This window comes from Lagenorhynchus albirostris, chromosome 4 (assembly GCF_949774975.1).
Source record: "Lagenorhynchus albirostris chromosome 4, mLagAlb1.1, whole genome shotgun sequence".
In the NCBI taxonomy this organism is placed as follows: Eukaryota; Metazoa; Chordata; class Mammalia; order Artiodactyla; family Delphinidae; genus Lagenorhynchus; species Lagenorhynchus albirostris.
This window is the reverse complement of record NC_083098.1, coordinates 119040609-119058456: the sequence shown is the minus strand read 5'-3', so window position 1 is coordinate 119058456 and position 17848 is coordinate 119040609. Positions and strand designations below refer to the sequence as shown.

The 17848-nt window shown below is 35.6% G+C and overlaps 1 protein-coding gene across 1 annotated transcript in view; it reads right to left on the bottom strand.

The window, feature by feature from the left end:
* Positions 1-1322: 1322 nt before the first annotated feature.
* Positions 1323-17848, bottom strand: part of ENPEP (glutamyl aminopeptidase) — a 95730-nt gene continuing 79204 nt past the window's right edge. The window contains exons 14-20 of the mRNA XM_060148597.1: positions 17576-17726; positions 16174-16247; positions 15958-16062; positions 15699-15869; positions 13678-13818; positions 3128-3206; positions 1323-2099 (exon numbers count right to left, since the gene is read on the bottom strand). Coding sequence (XP_060004580.1) covers positions 1953-2099; positions 3128-3206; positions 13678-13818; positions 15699-15869; positions 15958-16062; positions 16174-16247; positions 17576-17726 — 868 coding nt within the window. The 3' untranslated portion in view covers positions 1323-1952. The remainder of the gene's footprint in view (positions 2100-3127; positions 3207-13677; positions 13819-15698; positions 15870-15957; positions 16063-16173; positions 16248-17575; positions 17727-17848) is intronic.

The window sequence follows — 17848 nt, the reverse complement described above, 5'->3', positions numbered from 1 at the left end:
GACACAACCAAGAAAGCACAGTAGCAAACTGTTCTTGGCATAGATCTGTCTACTGGTCATCAGCCTTTTAAAAACCAGATGCTGTGTGAGAAAGGCCTGATTAGCTAGTGGTGTCATAGCAAAGTGTGCACAGTTCTTTTTCACGTGGGCTAAAGAGAACTAAGCAATTCATTCTCAGTTTTAGTGCTTAAAGTAGAATGGAACAGAATGATTTGTAGGCAAGTTGGAATCTGTTTCATTTACCATCCCCCTCAAATTTATATTTTTCTTTTAAGAATTTATTACATAAAGCAGAAGGATAAACGATCCCACTTCCTTATTTGTCCACTTGATACAATACATAGACTTCAAGTGCTGGTTTTGATTGCGGTCAATTTGAAGTTAGGGATTTTTTTTTTTTCCTAATGATTTATGATGTTAATGTGTTTTTTCCTTCTGAAGTAATTTAAAATAATACTTTAAAAGTTTTAGTCTGAAAATTTCTTCTTTTTTTGTCTTTTTTTCCCCTCCAGTCTACATTTGAATTTGCCAGTTTAGCTATGTGGATTGAAAAGTGATAATTAAGAGACAGCGATAGGAAAGATTACAAAATTTGAGAGTCCTTGATTAGGGCACATTTTTATGTAAAGTCAAAGCAGAGATTTTGATTGTTCCCATGTGCTTCAATTATCATCAAACCAATCTTAAATTATCTTATACTTCTGAAGGTTCCAAATAAATTTAGATTTCCAGATATAGCAGACTGGAACATAGTAATTTACCATCTTTTCTGCCTATTGGACTTGTATTGTGGATCTGCTAGGCATCGAGTGCCATATTAAACATGTTCTTGCCACCAGCTTCTACAAAATTGATGTCTTTAATCAAGTCATGAATATAAATTTGATCAATGCTATTCTGTATGGATTAGGATCTAAGGATTTATGCATAAAAGTTATATATAAGAAGATACATCCTCACATATGCAGAGTCATGTTGGAGACATCCATGGGTTTCCTCATTTTCACACTTAGATTGCTAGGTTAGGTCAAAGCTAAATTCTAATTCCATATAGTTTTATGGAATAATCAGCCTTCTCTCTTTCCTAATCAGTTTCCAATTATTTAGCCCTTTTCCCCTAAAATCCATGGAGTAGAGTTAAGCACTATCTTCCCTTTAATTTCATAGCTTATTTGAAGGAGCTTTGTAGGGAATGGAGCAAGATGACAGAGTACCAAGCATGAAAAAGACTGGGTTCTTGAATCTTATTTGCCTCCAGCTAAATTATTGGGGGATGCTGCAGTCATTATTATTCAAGAGTAAAGTGACACTGGAAAACAATGTATTTTTTCAAGGTAATCGTTCAAATTTATTTTAAAAGGAGAGGAGAGTTCTTTTTTGATATTATGGGAACAAAGGCAACAGTGAGGCATTTCTTTGGCTAACTCATGCAATCCTAGAGTAAAATATAAGCCCAGGTTACTTTGATAGGATTTAAAGGAGTAAAAACATATGTGAATACAATGATACTAGATCTGTGTAATTCTGAATAATAAAATAAAGATTAAGATGATACTATTGGTCCCTCAAGTACTGGTATTTAAACTTTAAAAATCAATCAAGAGAGAAGATTAAGTGGTTTTTCTTTGGTACAAAAAATGTAAAGCTAAGACCAAATTGTTCTATTTTCACAGATTTAAGATACAAAGAATGATATTTAAAGACATTAAAATGGCTCTTAAATTCTCTTCAGTTTGTAAAGAATCTCCTATGAAGTACACTTAGAAGAAATCCCTGAGTACCTTAACTACTCTATTAGTATCTTCATAAACAAAGAGGAACAATTTAAAGTACTTAGCAAAAGCAGTATCTATGTATAAGACTCCCTCCAGAGTGCTTGTAAATTAGGCCACCAAATATTTAACGGGAGAAACAATACAGTCACAAAATTAAAATATGATAATTTGAACACATTAACCATTCAAATCAAAAAACCAGTCTCTTATGGTGTCTCTGTTTTGTTTTAGCCATTCGATATTGTTTTTCACTGTTTCCAGCACTTGCTTCCTAGGTTTTTCTCCTGCTCCAGCTTCTGGATATCTTTTGAAAAAGCTCTCCATCTATAAAAGAGAAGGAAATAAGAAAGTAATTTTAAGCCCAATTATTCTTCAAGGATTTTCTTTACACTCTGGATTTATTTCCTTCTTTCCTGGACATTCAGTATCACTGAATAACACTGAGATACATTTTCTGGTGCATCATTTAGATTGAGCCCATCTCTCAGATTAGCAATCATTACCCATGGCTTTTGGACACCTGGCAGCATGTCACACAAAAAAGGCCCTGATGTATTGGGGAAGGAGAGTAGCACACTGGTGGCTGGCATGCTCTTTCTGCTGCTTCGGGTTTCTCAATTTTCTGCACATTCCCCAAGGTGTTCCCTGGAAAATCTGGTCTGTGAAATGATGGCTTTGCTTAGCCTTTCATTCCAGGAATCTGGAGTATTTTAATACGCGTTCAGTTCATTTATTGAGGGCTCATCAAAAAATATCTGTTAAACTTGGTTCATTTTCCCTCTTCCCTCCAAAATCCTCCCCCAAACTCCACCATAGTAGTATTTGTTATTTATAAAAATAAGGATTATTCTGTTTCTTAATACAGAGGAATGTAACATTCCAGTATCTAATACAGGTACTGAAAATTCATACAATCTCTATTTGTGCAACATTAATGAACATTCCCTACCCCCCTGGGAATTGAGATATTTGAAATCTGAAAGATTTGGGCTTAGTTTTGAAATTCCAAAACTATGAATTCAGAAAGGAATCAAATCTTGACCAGCTTATCCCAGGATTACATTTACCTGGAAAGGGGAGACATACTGTTCATGCTTTGGTAAACCAAATGGTCTCATGGAGCCTTCTAATCCTCCCAAGGCCTCACGTTTCTCAACTTTTAAACTTTATTTATTTCTTGGTTGTTTGAATTTTTTTCAGTTTAGAAAAAACTAGGTGTACATTTAATTATATATAAGAATTATTTCTTTTTTCTTGTCTTCTGGATCTGAATAGAGAAAATATCACTTCTCCTAGAAAAAAAATTAATTCTGTTCCTTCCTTGACAAGTATAGAGGAATTTATCTTCATACCTGCCAGAGTTGTAGTTCAGTGTTGAATGGCTCTGCTATAGTGACAATCCGGCCAAGGTTTCTGTCATTGAGTGTATATCTGAAGAGAAATTTAGGGGAGGAAAAGGGTATGTAAGTGCCCAGAACTTTAAATATTTTCTCTAAATGCAGACATATCCTTTTTATTTTGGGAGTTTTTAAAAAAGTAATTTTCAAAGTACAGAAAGTATAAAACAGAGTAAGTAAACATATTTAATTTAAAATCCAATTCAGGAGAAATTCTCAGCAAATTCTACACTTCTTTTTGTAGACATATCCACACCACTTACTCAGAGATGGTAGACTGCTTATTACATTCCCCAAATCTGTTCTCCTTTTTTCCTGCACACATGAGAACCACAGTCAGATGACATTTCTCAGCCTTCCTCATAGCTAGGTGCAGACAGGTGATCTAGTTCTCATCAGTGGAATATGAACAAAAGTGATATATTCGGGGCTTCCTTGGTGGTGCAGTGGTTAAGAATCCGCCTGCCAATGCCAGGGGCACGGGTTCCAGCCCTGGTCCGGGAAGATCCCACATGCTGCGGAGCAACTAAGCCCGTGTGCCACAACTACTGAGCCTGTGCTCTAGAGACCATGAGCCACAACTACTGAAGCCTGTGTGCCTAGAGCCCATGCTGCGCAACAGGAGAAGCCACCACAATGAGAAGCCCGCACACCACAACAAAGAGTAGCCCCTGCTCGCCACAACTAGAGAGAGCCCACGCACAACAACGAAGACCCAATGCAGCCAAAATAATAAATAAATGATTAATTTTTTTAAAAAAGAAGTGATATGTTCAACTTCCACCTCCTTGCTTAAGTAAAGGGAAATTGCTTGCCTTGGACTTTTTTTTTTTTCCCCTCCCCTTTTTCCAAACTTCAACCACACAGATAGAATAAGGTCAGACTACCCTAACAACTTGGAATGCTCATTTCAGGAGACCAACCTGAGTGAGAAATAATTATTTATGTCCTTTAAGCTGCTGCATTTCTGTGTTTCTGTTACAGCAGAATAGCTCTATCACCTTTATCCTAACTAACACTTCCTGTCTTCCTGCAGGTACAGGAATTTGAATATAGGCTATTTATTCTGCTTTCAAAAAGCTTTATTAGCTGCTTGCATATTTGGGGTTATGATCTATATCAGTCTGCTAAGCAAAGACACTTGAAGCTGGGTGCAAAGATAGCACTTTCGAGATAATATTCTATTCCTATCTCTTTTGCATTTTCTCTCTTAAAGAACAAGAATCAGAAATTTCTTTATAGACCAAAATACAAATCATTGTAATACAGGTAAAAATTTCATCCCAATTAATCACAGTGTAAGAAAAATAATCACAAGAATTATGTATAAACCTTGAACTGTTGGAATGTTGGGGAAAGATAAAGGAAAATATATCAATATATAAAGAGGTAAACAGGAGAAATTTTACATTTAAAATTTATCACATAACAGAAGCAGAAATCGTGAAATAAAAAGTAATAAAGTTTGTCACATACACATTACAAAATTTTATACTAAAGAAAAACTGCCATAAAATTAAAAATTTATTATTTTGTTTTAAAAAGGGCAAATATTTTCACTATAAAAAGAACCCTTACAAGCTGTCACTGTTTGCAGATGACATGATCCTATACATAGAGAACCCTAAAGATGCTACCAGAAAACTACTAGAGCTAATCAATGAATTTGGTAAAGTGGCAGGATACAAAATTAATGCACAGAAATCTCTGGCATTCCTATATACTAATGATGAAAAATCTGAAAGTGAAATGAAGAAAACACTCCCATTTACCATTGCAACAAAAAGAAGAAAATATCTAGGAATAAACCTACCTAAGGAGACAAAAGACCTGTATGCAGAAAATTATAAGACACTGATGAAAGAAATTAAAGATGATATAAATAGATGGAGAGATATACCATGTTCTTGGATTGGAAGAATCAACATTGTGAAAATGACTCTACTACCCAAAGCAATCTACAGATTCAATTCAATCCCTATCAAACTACCACTGGCATTTTTCACAGAACTAGAACAAAAAATTTCACAATTTGTATGGAAACACAAAAGACCCCAAATAGCCAAAGCAATCTTGAGAACGAAAGAAGGAACTGGAGGAATCAGGCTCCCTGACTTCAGACTATACTACAAAGCTACAGTCATCAAGACGGTATGGTACTGGCACAAAAACAGAAAGATAGATCAATGGAACAGGATAGAAAGCCCAGAGATAAACCCATGCACATATGGACACCTTATCTTTGATAAAGGTGGCAGGAATGTACAATGGAGAAAGGACAGCCTCTTCAATAAGTGGTGCTGGGAAAACTGGACAGGTACATGTAAAAGTATGAGATTAGATCACTCCCTAACACCATACACAAAAATAAGCTCAAAATGGATTAAAGACCTAAATGTAAGGCCAGAAACTATCAAACTCTTAGAGGAAAACATAGGCAGAACACTCTGTGACATAAATCAAAGCAAGATCCTTTCTGACCCACCTCCTAGAGTAATGGGAATAAAAACAAAAATAAACAAATGGGACCTAATGAAACTTCAAAGCTTTTGCACAGCAAAGGAAACCATAAACAAGACCAAAAGACAACCCTCAGAATGGGAGAAAATATTTGCAAATGAAGCAACCGACAAAGGATTAATCTCAAAAATTTACAAGCAGCTCATGCAGCTGAATAACAAGAAAACAAACAACCCAATCCAAAAATGGGCAGAAGACCTAAATAGACATTTCTCCAAAGAAGATATACAGACTGCCAACAAACACATGAAAGAATGCTCAACATCACTAATCATTAGAGAAATGCAAATCAAAACTACAATGAGATATCATCTCACACCAGTCAGAATGGCCATCATCAAAAAATCTAGAAACAATAAATGCTGGAGAGGATGTGGAGAAAAGGGAACCCTCTTACACTGTTGGTGGGAATGTAAATTGATACAGCCACTGTGGAGAACAGTATGGAGGTTCCTTAAAAAGCTACAAATAGAACTACCATATGACCCAGCAATCCCACTATTGGGCATATACCCTGAGAAAACCATAATTCAAAAAGAGACATGTACCAAAATGTTCATTGCAGCTCTATTTACAATAGCCCGGAGATGGAAACAACCTAAGTGCCCGTCATCGGATGAATGGATAAAGAAGATGTGGCACATATATACAATGGAATATTACTCAGCCATAAAAAGAAACGAAATTGAGCTATTTGTAATGAGGTGGATAGACCTAGAGTCTGTCATACAGAGTGAAGTAAGTCAGAAAGAGAGAGACAAATACCGTATGCTAACACATATATATGGAATTTAAGAAAAAAAAAATGTCATGAAAAACCTAGGGGTAAAGCAGGAATAAAGACGCAGACCTCCTAGAGAACGGACTTGAGGTTATGGGGAGGGGGAAGGGTGAGCTGTGACAGGGCGAGAGAGAGTCATGGGCATATACACACTAACAAACGCAGTAAGGTAGATAGCTAGTGGGAAGCAGCCGCATGGCACAGGGATATTGGCTCGGTGCTTTGTGACAGCCTGGAGGGTGGGATGGGGAGGGTGGGAGGGAGGGAGACGCAACAGGGAAGACATATGGGAACATATGTTTATGTATGACTGATTCACTTTGTTATAAAGCAGAAACTAACACACCATTGTAAAGCAATTATACCCCAATAAAGATGTAAAAAAAAAAAAAAAAAGAACCCTTACAGATTGGTAATAGGGAGAAATATGCCAACATGAAATTAGTGAAGGAATGAATCAACAGTTTTCAAAAGAAACGTAAAGAGAAAATGTATTAATGGAAACAGATGAAATGTTCTAATAATTATCCACAATTTCAGTATACTAGGTCCAGTGTTCACTCTTATCACAGACACCATTGAATTTAAATCCATTATGTCTTTCATCTTTCTTCTCTTAGAAATCTAAGGCAAGCAGTTTCCCTTTACTTAATGTCATCAGCCATTATTCAAAATGTAAGAATCTCAATCATCTATGCTCAACACTGTCCTTATAATGTGTGTACCTCCTTGCCTCTGACTTAGCTGTCTAGAGCTGCCCAACCTCTCAAACCCGCCACCTGACCCTCTGGAACTGCCCCTTTACGGGGAATACTACTTATTTGGAGAATGTTTATTTTCCCACATCCTCCATAGCACCAGGTCAGAAAGGGAATTGGTGTGGTCATGCTCCCCATTATGGATTCCCAACCATTATTCCTCCACTCTCTCTTTAAGAACCTCTGTTCCTTCAAGTTATTCCCCTTCATCTCATTTATGATACACTTTGGCACCTGACTCCTATCATCCTTTCTACTTCAGGTCATGATTTCAAGGTCCACATGGATGAAGATATAACAGCTTAGCGCCTTAGTTTCTTGACCTCCTCATTTCCAATGGTATTTTCTCCACTCTACTCCAGCCACCAATTCCCATCATCATACCTTGTGATTATCCATAGGTACTCTGACTCTAAAATTATTAATTTATGCATGCTCCATGACATAATTTACCATTCACTTTCCACTATGACCATTCTTTGACGTTATCTGGATTTCTGACCCATTGACCATCCCTACCCCTACTTTCTTCTGGATCATCAGCTCTTCCTTTGCTTTCACTTGTTTCCTTATATAGTTTAGATTCCATGGTCTACCATTTTCAGTAACATTTTTGCATAAGCCCTAAGCGCCCTTATATTTCAGTAATTTGAGTCTGGCAAAACTCCAGCTTTGGGTGAAATTAACTGCTCATTTCCTTTGTTTGTACCACGTAGACACATTCTGTCAAGGGAGGTCACCCAACATTCCCCATATTCTATATATACTATATAAAAATACTATATACTATATATACTATATACTATATAGTATATGTATATATACATATACTATAAATTCATGGCTGTCAATCTTAAATGGGCCCTTCACATTGACAGTCCTGCATTATCCTGGTCAACTCATTCTCTTCCTCTTTGAATTGCCTTTTGCAAATGTTTTCACTCTCTTAAAACCTCCAAACACTCTCCCTCTTCCCTTCCTCCTCAGATGGTCTTGTCTTCTAATTCACGGAGAAAATACATAGTAACCTCTACATCTTTTAGCTTACAAACATATAAATATACCTGTTTTCCTTCTATCATCTGTGCTTTGGTTCCTATTTCTCCCTCACTTTCTCAAAAACATTAATTTTTAAAAAATCTTTTTCCTGTCTTACATATTAAATCTCTCACTCTTCACTGGATCTGCCTCATCAGCTTTTAAGTATATTAAACATATTAAAATATCTTCCATATAAAAAAAGGGAAGATCCTCTCCCTTGATCTAGCATCGCTCTCTTAATATCTTCTCTCACCTCCCCATTCATAGTCAAACTTTTCAAGAGGCTTCTCTACATTTCTTGCCTCCATTGTGTTACTACTGACTGTTATTTGCTTCCATTTGAGTTTTGCCCCCACCACTCCACTGAAAGACTCTTTCTGAGTTACCAATAAGTTTAGTGAGCATTTTTATTCTTTGATTTATTCAAACCTTAAGCAGCATTTGGCAAGGGACTCTAACTTCCTTGAAACAATCTCCGCTTTAACATCTCAAAGGAGACTCAAAAGGCATATATATATAGATAGATAGATAGCTAGCTAGATAGGTAGATCTGAACTCATGGTTCTTCTGCAAACTTTTTCTGGAAATTTAGACATTTTATTCTTGTCACCTCACTTGCCTCCCATTTCTAATCTACCAAATTCTAAATGTTCTTATCATTTCATCTTCACCATTACATCCATAGTACAGTGTCTCACTGTCTTTTGCTGGGACTACTCCAATAGCTCTAATTGCTTTCCTCAAATTCGCTCTGGTCTGTGCTTTACTTTACCACCAGAGCTTTCTTTTCAGAGTAAAATTGATCATTTTACTTTCTTACTTAAAACCCTGTAGTGACCTTATCATTGCTCTTAGAACAAAAGCCCAAATCTTAATGTGACCCTGAAAAACTTAGCCCTTATCTTTCCTCTTTTCTGATAGTAGGCATTCAACCAGGAAAGCTTTGCCTCCTGTTCATATAATTCACTCCTGTCCTTCCTTCAGAATTCAGCTCAATCATCACTCCCTTAGGAAAGCCCTTAACCTTCAATTTCTCTTGACTTGGTCAGTTTCCCCATTACACTCTTTCGGTGTGCCCTGAACCTCTTCTATTTGTAGTTATTACAGTTTTAACTGTACTACATGTATTTGTGTGATTCTTTACTTAATATTGATCTTCATTATTAGACTCTAAGCTCCATGAGAACAGAGAACCAGATCTGTTTCTCCTTGTATACTGTTGTACTTTGAGTACCAAGCACTGTGCCTAGCACATAGTAGATGCTCCACAATATTTACAGGATGAAAGAATTATAATTTAAAATGAGATATTAGTTTTCACGTACTCAATTAGCAAGAATATTTTAAAATGACAGCACTGAGTATTGTCAAGGGTTGGAAAAATAGTCAAAGTTAATAGTAAATTTTGTTGTGGATGACAGTTTTGCAGCACTCATCAGAAACTCTAAAAATGAACACATCCTTTAACACAGCAATATTACTTCTACTATTATTATTATTATTATTTTTTTTTGCGGTACGCGGGCCTCTCACTGCTGGCCTCACCCCCTGCAGAGCACAGGCTCTGGACGCTCAGGCTCAGCGGCCATGGCTCACGGGCCCAGCCGCTCCGTGGCATGTGGGATCCTCCCGGGCCGGGGCACGAACCCGTGTCCCCCGCACCGGCAGGCAGACTCTCAACCACTGTGCCACCAGGGAAGCCCTACTATTATTTTTATCCTAAGGAAATTCTCAAGGATGTTCAAAGAGAACAGAGGTTCAGTTTCAAAGATGTTCATGAGTACATCATTTATACAGTGGAAAGTTTGGAACAATTTTATTATCCAGCAGATGGAGATTGGCTAAGTAAACTAAGATGTATCTACACATTGAAATATGACTGAGAATTTAAAATAACATCGAAGAATCATACTTAAAGACATGAAAACATATCCACAATATAGGATAATGTAAGAAAAAGCAGGTTATAAAACCGTATGTCTGGGCTTCCCTGGTGGCGCAGTGGTTGAGAGTCTGCCTGCCGATGCAGGGGACGCGGGTTCATGCCCCAGTCCGGGAAGATCCCACATGCCGCGGAGCGGCTAGGCCCGTGAGCCATGGACACTGAGTCTGCGCGTCCGGAGCCTGTGCTCCGCAATGGGAGAGGCCACAAAAGTGTGAGGCCCGCACACAAAACAAAACAAAACAAAATAAAACAAACAAAACAAAACAAAACAAAATAAAAACCATATGTCTAATATAATTCCATTTCTGTAAATAAATGAACAGCCATAGAAAAATGACTCAAGGAGAAACTGTGTGACAACAGAGGTTATTTTTAGGTGGTGGGTTTATGGGTGATTTTTGTATCCTTATTTTTGCTTATCTGCATTTTGTGCAAAACAATACACACCTATTTTATAATAAGAAAATTGAGATTTTAAAAAAGGAAATCAGACTAAGTTCCTGTAATGATATTTTATAGATTCAAAAAAAGTCTGTTATTACAGGTAAGAAAACAGTTTTTCCAGTGACTTTCTATAATTTCTATAATATTCCTCTTCTGTTTTGTTCTTTGTGAAAAAAAATTGAAGAATATATTTAGAAACTAGCAATGAATAGATTGAATAAAAACTGCAACTACCTGTATAAATATCAGAAATATAAAAACAAAATATGTTCATTCCAAGAAACCATCATATGAAGTGTACCATTTAAAGGGAAATATGCTGTATATTTATCATATTTGATTACTTTTAAAACTAAAATAAGGATTTAATTATATCTTAAATATTTTGAAAAATAATTATGTAAAAATAATCTTCTTGGATTTAATATTTATGTAAGTACTATTATGTTATCCAGAAGAAATGGTTTTGATGCACTTAAAACTTTTAGTTAAGTGCTTATTAAATTATCTTGTTTATGAGATACTGTTTAAATGACTTCAGTCATGTCCCATTGACTTAATTTTTCATTCATAGTCATAAATTTAAATCAAACTTTATCACACCACTCTATATTGGCTTATTGAGTTCGTTCAACTTCATAGTTTCATGTAAGAGTTTAATGGAATAAACAAAAGCAAATAATAATTTCTGAAGTATCTTTGGAACTTTGTGGTTAAGTCTCAAAGTGGAAAGGACATTAGTGGTGTGGCCATCAGCTGTCATAAAAATCATGTAACAAAAGCTTTATAAAAAAGCAGCTTATTTATTTTAAGATGACAATAACTTGTTCAGAAACAAAGGCAATAAAACCACACATTCTGAAGTCTGGAAAACATTTAAGAGTTTGAAAATATTTGGCTAATGCTTGGATCATTTCTGTTTAATTTGTCTTATCCAATTTTAATGGGGAAATTATATATTTTTCAAACTAACCATAATTAATATTGGGCTTTTTTGTATCTGACATGTGGTTATTATATAATTTTATGTTTTAGGCTATTTGAAATGATATGAGAATTAGATCATTAGACTATGAAGAAATATTAAAAACCTTGGGAGAGGGTTTTGGAACTAGCACTGCAAATACTTCATCATTTTGTTTTTCCTGAAAATTTCAACATTAGGTCTAATAGATTTATTTTAAGGCCAACTGTTTATGACTTTATGGCAATGTAACACCTGTTCTTTTTTCTACTTCTTAATTTTTAAGAGGTATAACAATGAGCTAATTTTTAAAAATGAAATATGCATTATTTGAAATAACTCACATGACAGCAATTCAAATAAGCCTTGAGAAATATTCTGTTTAATAAACAATAAGGAAGTGCCCACTTTATTATGTAAAATAGAATATTATTTACTTATATTTTCACAATAATTTAATAGTAAGCATTTTCTTAATCTACATAGGTTTCTTACAGCATGTACCAAAAAAAAAGTTGCGTAGTCTTTTCGATTAAAACAAAATACACAGTACGTGTCATTAGCCATATATCTTTCAAAATGGAAAGTACTACCTTGCATAATATGAACTATTACCTCCAGATAACATGTTTTCAATAGGTAGATTTATTAATTCTAAAGCAAATTAGTTTATTGAAACAATTATAAACAGATGAACAGAGCATCATATACACACCACACACACACATACACAAGCATGCCAATCAATCTTCATAGAAATGGATGAGCAGTTACATTCAATAGTTGCAATAATACAAAAGGCAAAAATTTATCACAAGTAAGCAAAAGCAATGTAGGGTATCTTTGCTGAGAGCTAGAGATATAATTTGGATCTCAGAAGGATAAGAAATGTGAATGAACATAATGGCACACTGGTTAATTGTAGGGTAGAAAAGAGTATAGAAATAAAAAGTTATCTTTGCAGTTAATATTTCTGATAAGGTGGTCATTATGCACTAGGCAGTGCTGAAGGGAAGACAGGAGAGATTAGGAGGAGATGACACAGGCCATTTCTTGGTATGGGGATTATAGATGGTATAGTTCTTTGGTCAGTGTTTACATATTTGTTTGGGACATATAATCTATATTTTATACTCTGTCAAAGAAGTATCTTTTTAATGGAAATAAGCATTAAATTTAGAGGATCAAGACCATGAGTAGCAACATTTCTTCCATATGAGGTGGAAGAAATAAGAAATTTAGGAAAGCATCTCTTTAGCTCATTTGCTCATCTCTTGTCCTTGCTCCTTATTTTAAAACTGCTATTGCCCGGGAAATATAGTTTGCTTTTAAGAAGGGAGGAATTGGGAGATTGGGGTTGACATATATACACTATTGATGCTATGTATAAAATAGACAACTAATGAGAACATACTGTATAGCACAGGGAACTCTACTTAATGCACTGTGGTGACCTAAATGGGAAGGAAATCCAAAAAAAGAGGGGATATATGTATATGTATAGCTGATTCACTTTGCTGTACAGTAGAAACTAATACAACATTTTAAAACAACTATACTCCAATAAAAAATAATTTAAAAAAAAGAAATTTTCAAAATACCTAAAGCTTAATTATCTGGTTAAGGGTGGCAAAAGTTATCCATATGAACTCAGTAAGATGTAGGGCTCTAATGGGAACCCAGGTCCAGGAATTATCATTTCGTTTTCATTAAAAATTAATTGAGAACTAAATATGTGCCTGGCATTATGCTAGGTGCTAGCACAATAGGCAGAATTAACTTGTTTTAACCAAACTGAAAATAATGCTTAGTCATCTTTGCAGATTTCAAAATTCTGTTGATCAGTTGGAAACACTACTTTCCAGAAAATGAATTATGCTTAAAATTATCTAGTACATTGCTTCCCTGGAAGGAAAATACCATGATCCTTACCTCTGATAATATGCCATTTCAGATATCGTATAGATGTCAGAGAAAGCACAGAAAAGAGAAAAAGAAAGAACTTGTAGATGGTATCAGACAGAACAATAAACCATTATCTGATCATCCCACCTGTTGACTAGATATTCCCAGTTGAGCTGTATCCAATTCCAGGCCATAGTCTTCCCATAGCTATTATATGAGATGTATCGAATGACTGTAAACACATCCTGAGTTTTAATAAGATTTGAGTCCTTGAGCAAATCCAGATATCTAAGAGAAGCCAAACAAACACAATTCAAAATGAACTTTTAGTGTTCACCCTTAGCTAAATTCCAATAGAACATCGCTTTCATTCCAGTAATTCAATTCTTGAGTCACCAATTGACACAGTCAATTAAGCAAGACAAATGATAAAACAGAATTTAATATTTTCTAAAATATTTAACTTTTTAAAGAACAACCTATAATTTTGAGGACTAGTGTAATGTAAACTTTAGGAACATTTAAATTATTTTGGAGGTACTAAAAACAACCACAATTTCAACTATTAATTTAAAAAATTATTTGTATTTATTTAATAGAAGTACTTCATCCATTTTACCTGGTTATTCAATTATACTAAAAACCCCCCAAAACCCAGCAAGTTAAAGGAAAGTACTTATATTATTATTTTATATGGGATTACAGTTGTCTTATTTGCTCTTCCCTAGATTGTAAAAAACAACTTTCTAATGTAACTTGTATGGTTGGATTAATTGGCTATAATTATGGTATAATGCAAATAAGTGCAAGATAAATTAAGTGACCAAATCAATAGATTTTTATTAAATTTATGCCGTGGCTGTACCCAGAGGGAATATCTGAACGTGCTCTGGTAAACTTCCAGAAACTGCACTGGTGTGGTGGGCTCCTGAATTTTGTACAATTTATCTCTTATCCTCTAGTTCACAAGAGTCTTAGTAAGGCATCTAAGTACTTGCTAATTTTCTCATCATATACAATTAGCACAATGCCATCAAAGTAATGAATCAATATAATGTTTTGTGGAATGTCAAGATGATCAAGTTCTTGATATCTTAGGGCAGAGAGAAGAATTCACATATAGCCCTAAGGTGAGATGGTGAATATGTATTGTTAGCCCTGCTAAGTAAAAGCAAACTGCTTTTGGTAGTCCTTACAGATTGGTTATTGCCTTGTAATTTACTATTTATATTCTGCTTCTCCCAGGAACCTTTAAGTTTCTCAAGGATAGATTTCATTCTTGTTCATTTTTATTCCCACAATCTATATACCTGTACATAGAAAGGACATCTTAAGTGTTGTTTAAATGAACGAAGTAAATAACTCAGAAGCCATAACTAAGGAAAAAATAAAAAAGGCAGAAGCTAGTTGATTTGGGACATAGATGTGGAGTGGGAGAACATTCATAAATGGGCTTCAAGCAGTCTTTGTACCTTCTGAGTGGAATGTAAATACCTTTTGGGTGTGTGTCTATGCATGTTGTGGCAGACACTCCTCTGCTGACAGAGACCAGTTTTGTTCTGGGCTTGGGTCAAGGTATCCTTGATCCTAGGGAAGGTAAACTACTACCCCATCCTCAGAGTATCATGATTGGCCCAAATCAGTCAAAGGAATTCAAGTTCATCCTAGTCAGCAAATGATCAAATGGTAGATCCAGAGTATAACCCAGAATGATCAAGGGTGACCTAGTTCTGGATTATGAGGGGAAGTGGAGATAACTGACCTCTTATCATAAAAGACAGAGCCTTGTGAGGAGGAGCTCTTTTGCTCCTGTCCTTCTTCCATTGAATGTGTTTGTGTGAAGGCAAAATGCTTGGAGCTCTGGAAGTCATAAGACGTCCAACATGTAGAGGATGGCAGAAAAGAAAGAGAAAGAGCCTAGGTCTTGGATGAAAATGTTGAACCACTGTACACAACTGGAAGCTCCCTACCTCCAGAATTTTTTATATGAGATTACATGTCTTTATTTTTTAAACAACTCTTACAGGGATATTTTGTTTCTTGCCAGGAAAATAACTATTTAATAGATTTTCTTGGAAACATCATCCATAATTAGCATTTTAAAGAGACTGTGATGTATAAATTATCAAGTACCAATACACGTAATTTTTTCAAAAGTTCCAGCTTACCTTGACAAAATAGTAACATTCTTCACTGATGCTAATCCATACAATAGCTTTTCTTTTTCTTGAGCTAATGAAGTTTTCTGGTATTGCTGAAGAGTGTAGTTCCATGAAGTCTCATTGCCAGAGTTCTGCATTCCATACCGATATACCAGAAGCCTGAGATTTACAGGAAGACTAGAAGAAGAAACAGTATTTCAGAGATTTTAATTCCTCATTTCTCAGTTTAAAGTCTTCCAGAAATGAAAACATGGTGAACAGTCACCTTACGGTCCCAGTTAGCCACGCCTGAAATAGCTGGGAAGCGTTGTTCAAGGCATCGCTGTCTCCCATCTTGCACGCGAGCCCTAATACAGAGGCACGGAGTAATCTAAGAAAAGAAACACACACAGAACTGGGGCCTTGACCACTTTTCAACATGTCTTAACATATACAAATGAATACTAAATGAATATTAATTTTTAAAAAGGTAAAAAATAACTTTGTGAGGTGGTCTCCAGTATCATTCCATCCCAGAGAATCTGCAATGGGCTTCACTTGATCTCGGAAGTATTTCTGAAATAAAAGCACCATGCAGAGTGAGTAATAATTTACTATTTAGCAACAGTCTCCCGTTTATTGTAATCTACAGTTCCCTGTGGTAATCTTTTCCCCCACTAGCTCAGAGAACTTTGGGCCTGTCCTAGGAAAGGGATGTATTAAAGTTTTTATAACATTGTAATTTTACTTCAGTCCCGAACATAAGAACATCCTGGATCACTCTCTAATGTTTTGTAGAACTTTGGGTAAGTCCCTTTTAACCTCCACTTCTTAGTTAACATGTGTAATAAATAGAATAACACCTGACATACTTACCTCACTAAGGAAGATTGCTCAAGTATCGATGAAATGATAACTAATATTTGTATATTGGCTTAGGATTTAAAAATGACATTTTTATTATATGATTCTCACTATTCCATTACCATAGGCAGCCAACTGCTGACATTCCTATTGTACAAAGGAAACAAAGACTCACAAATATGAAAGCATTTGTCCAAGTTCTTTCATAAAGAAAGCGGAAGAGCTAGAGATTGGAATCCAGAATTTGTTTAAAATTACAAGTGTCCTGCAAAAGTGCTGCAGAAATCACAAAGCCAAGAAAAGCATTTAGAATGACTATCTTATAATAAAATCTCAATGTGGAAATAATAGCAGTAAGAATAAGGAAAAATTATGTCATATTTTGATGAGAATAGATTCATTTTAACATAGATAAATCCATTAAAAATAGGATCTAGTTTGTATCTATGGTTTAAAATGTTGTTTATTTTAAATTTATTTATTTATTTATTTTTGGCTGTGTTGGGTCTTCGTTTCTGTGTGAGGGCTTTCTCCAGTTGCGGAGAGCGGGGGCCATTCTTCATCGCCATGCGCAGGCCTCTTACTGTCGTAGCCTCTCTTGTTGCAGACCACAGGCTCCAGACGCGCAGGCTCAGTAGTTGTGGCTCACGGGCCTAGTTGCTCCGCGGCATGTGGGATCTTCCCAGACCAGGGCTCGAACCCATGTCCCCTGCATTAGCAGGCGGATTCTCAACCACTGCGCCACCACGGAAGCCCCTAAAATGTTGTTTATTTTAAATAAAATATTAACTATTGTATTGCTTCTAACACTAAAATACACCTTTAAGTGGTATACTGAACCAGAAATACTGATACATTTCAAGTTGAAAAAACAAATAGCATCTCTTTGATTTGATTAGTCAAGTCATTATAATTTCCTTTGATTTCACTTGGCAGGCAAGATATGCTTTTGTGTTTCCCAGGAGCTCCTTCTCTCAGAAATCTTCCTATTCTGCTAATGGCTAAACATCTCCTTTCATAAGATATAGCATTAACATTACCTCAATCATAGGGTATAGCTCTTTATCATCTTCAAACATGCTAATAATATAGGTTACAGCTGAAATGACTCTCTGCCATGGTAAAAATTCCTCTTCCATTTTGAGATACTTGGTCAAGTTCAGAGCCTCCTTGTAATTTAGAAGTTGAGCTCTAAGAAAGAAAAAGAAAGCCCACAGTAAATTAAAAACCACAGACTAGTTTCCTTCGACTGAAAGTACTAATATGGGGATCATAGACTTCAATGTTAATGAGAACCCTTCCATTAAACAATT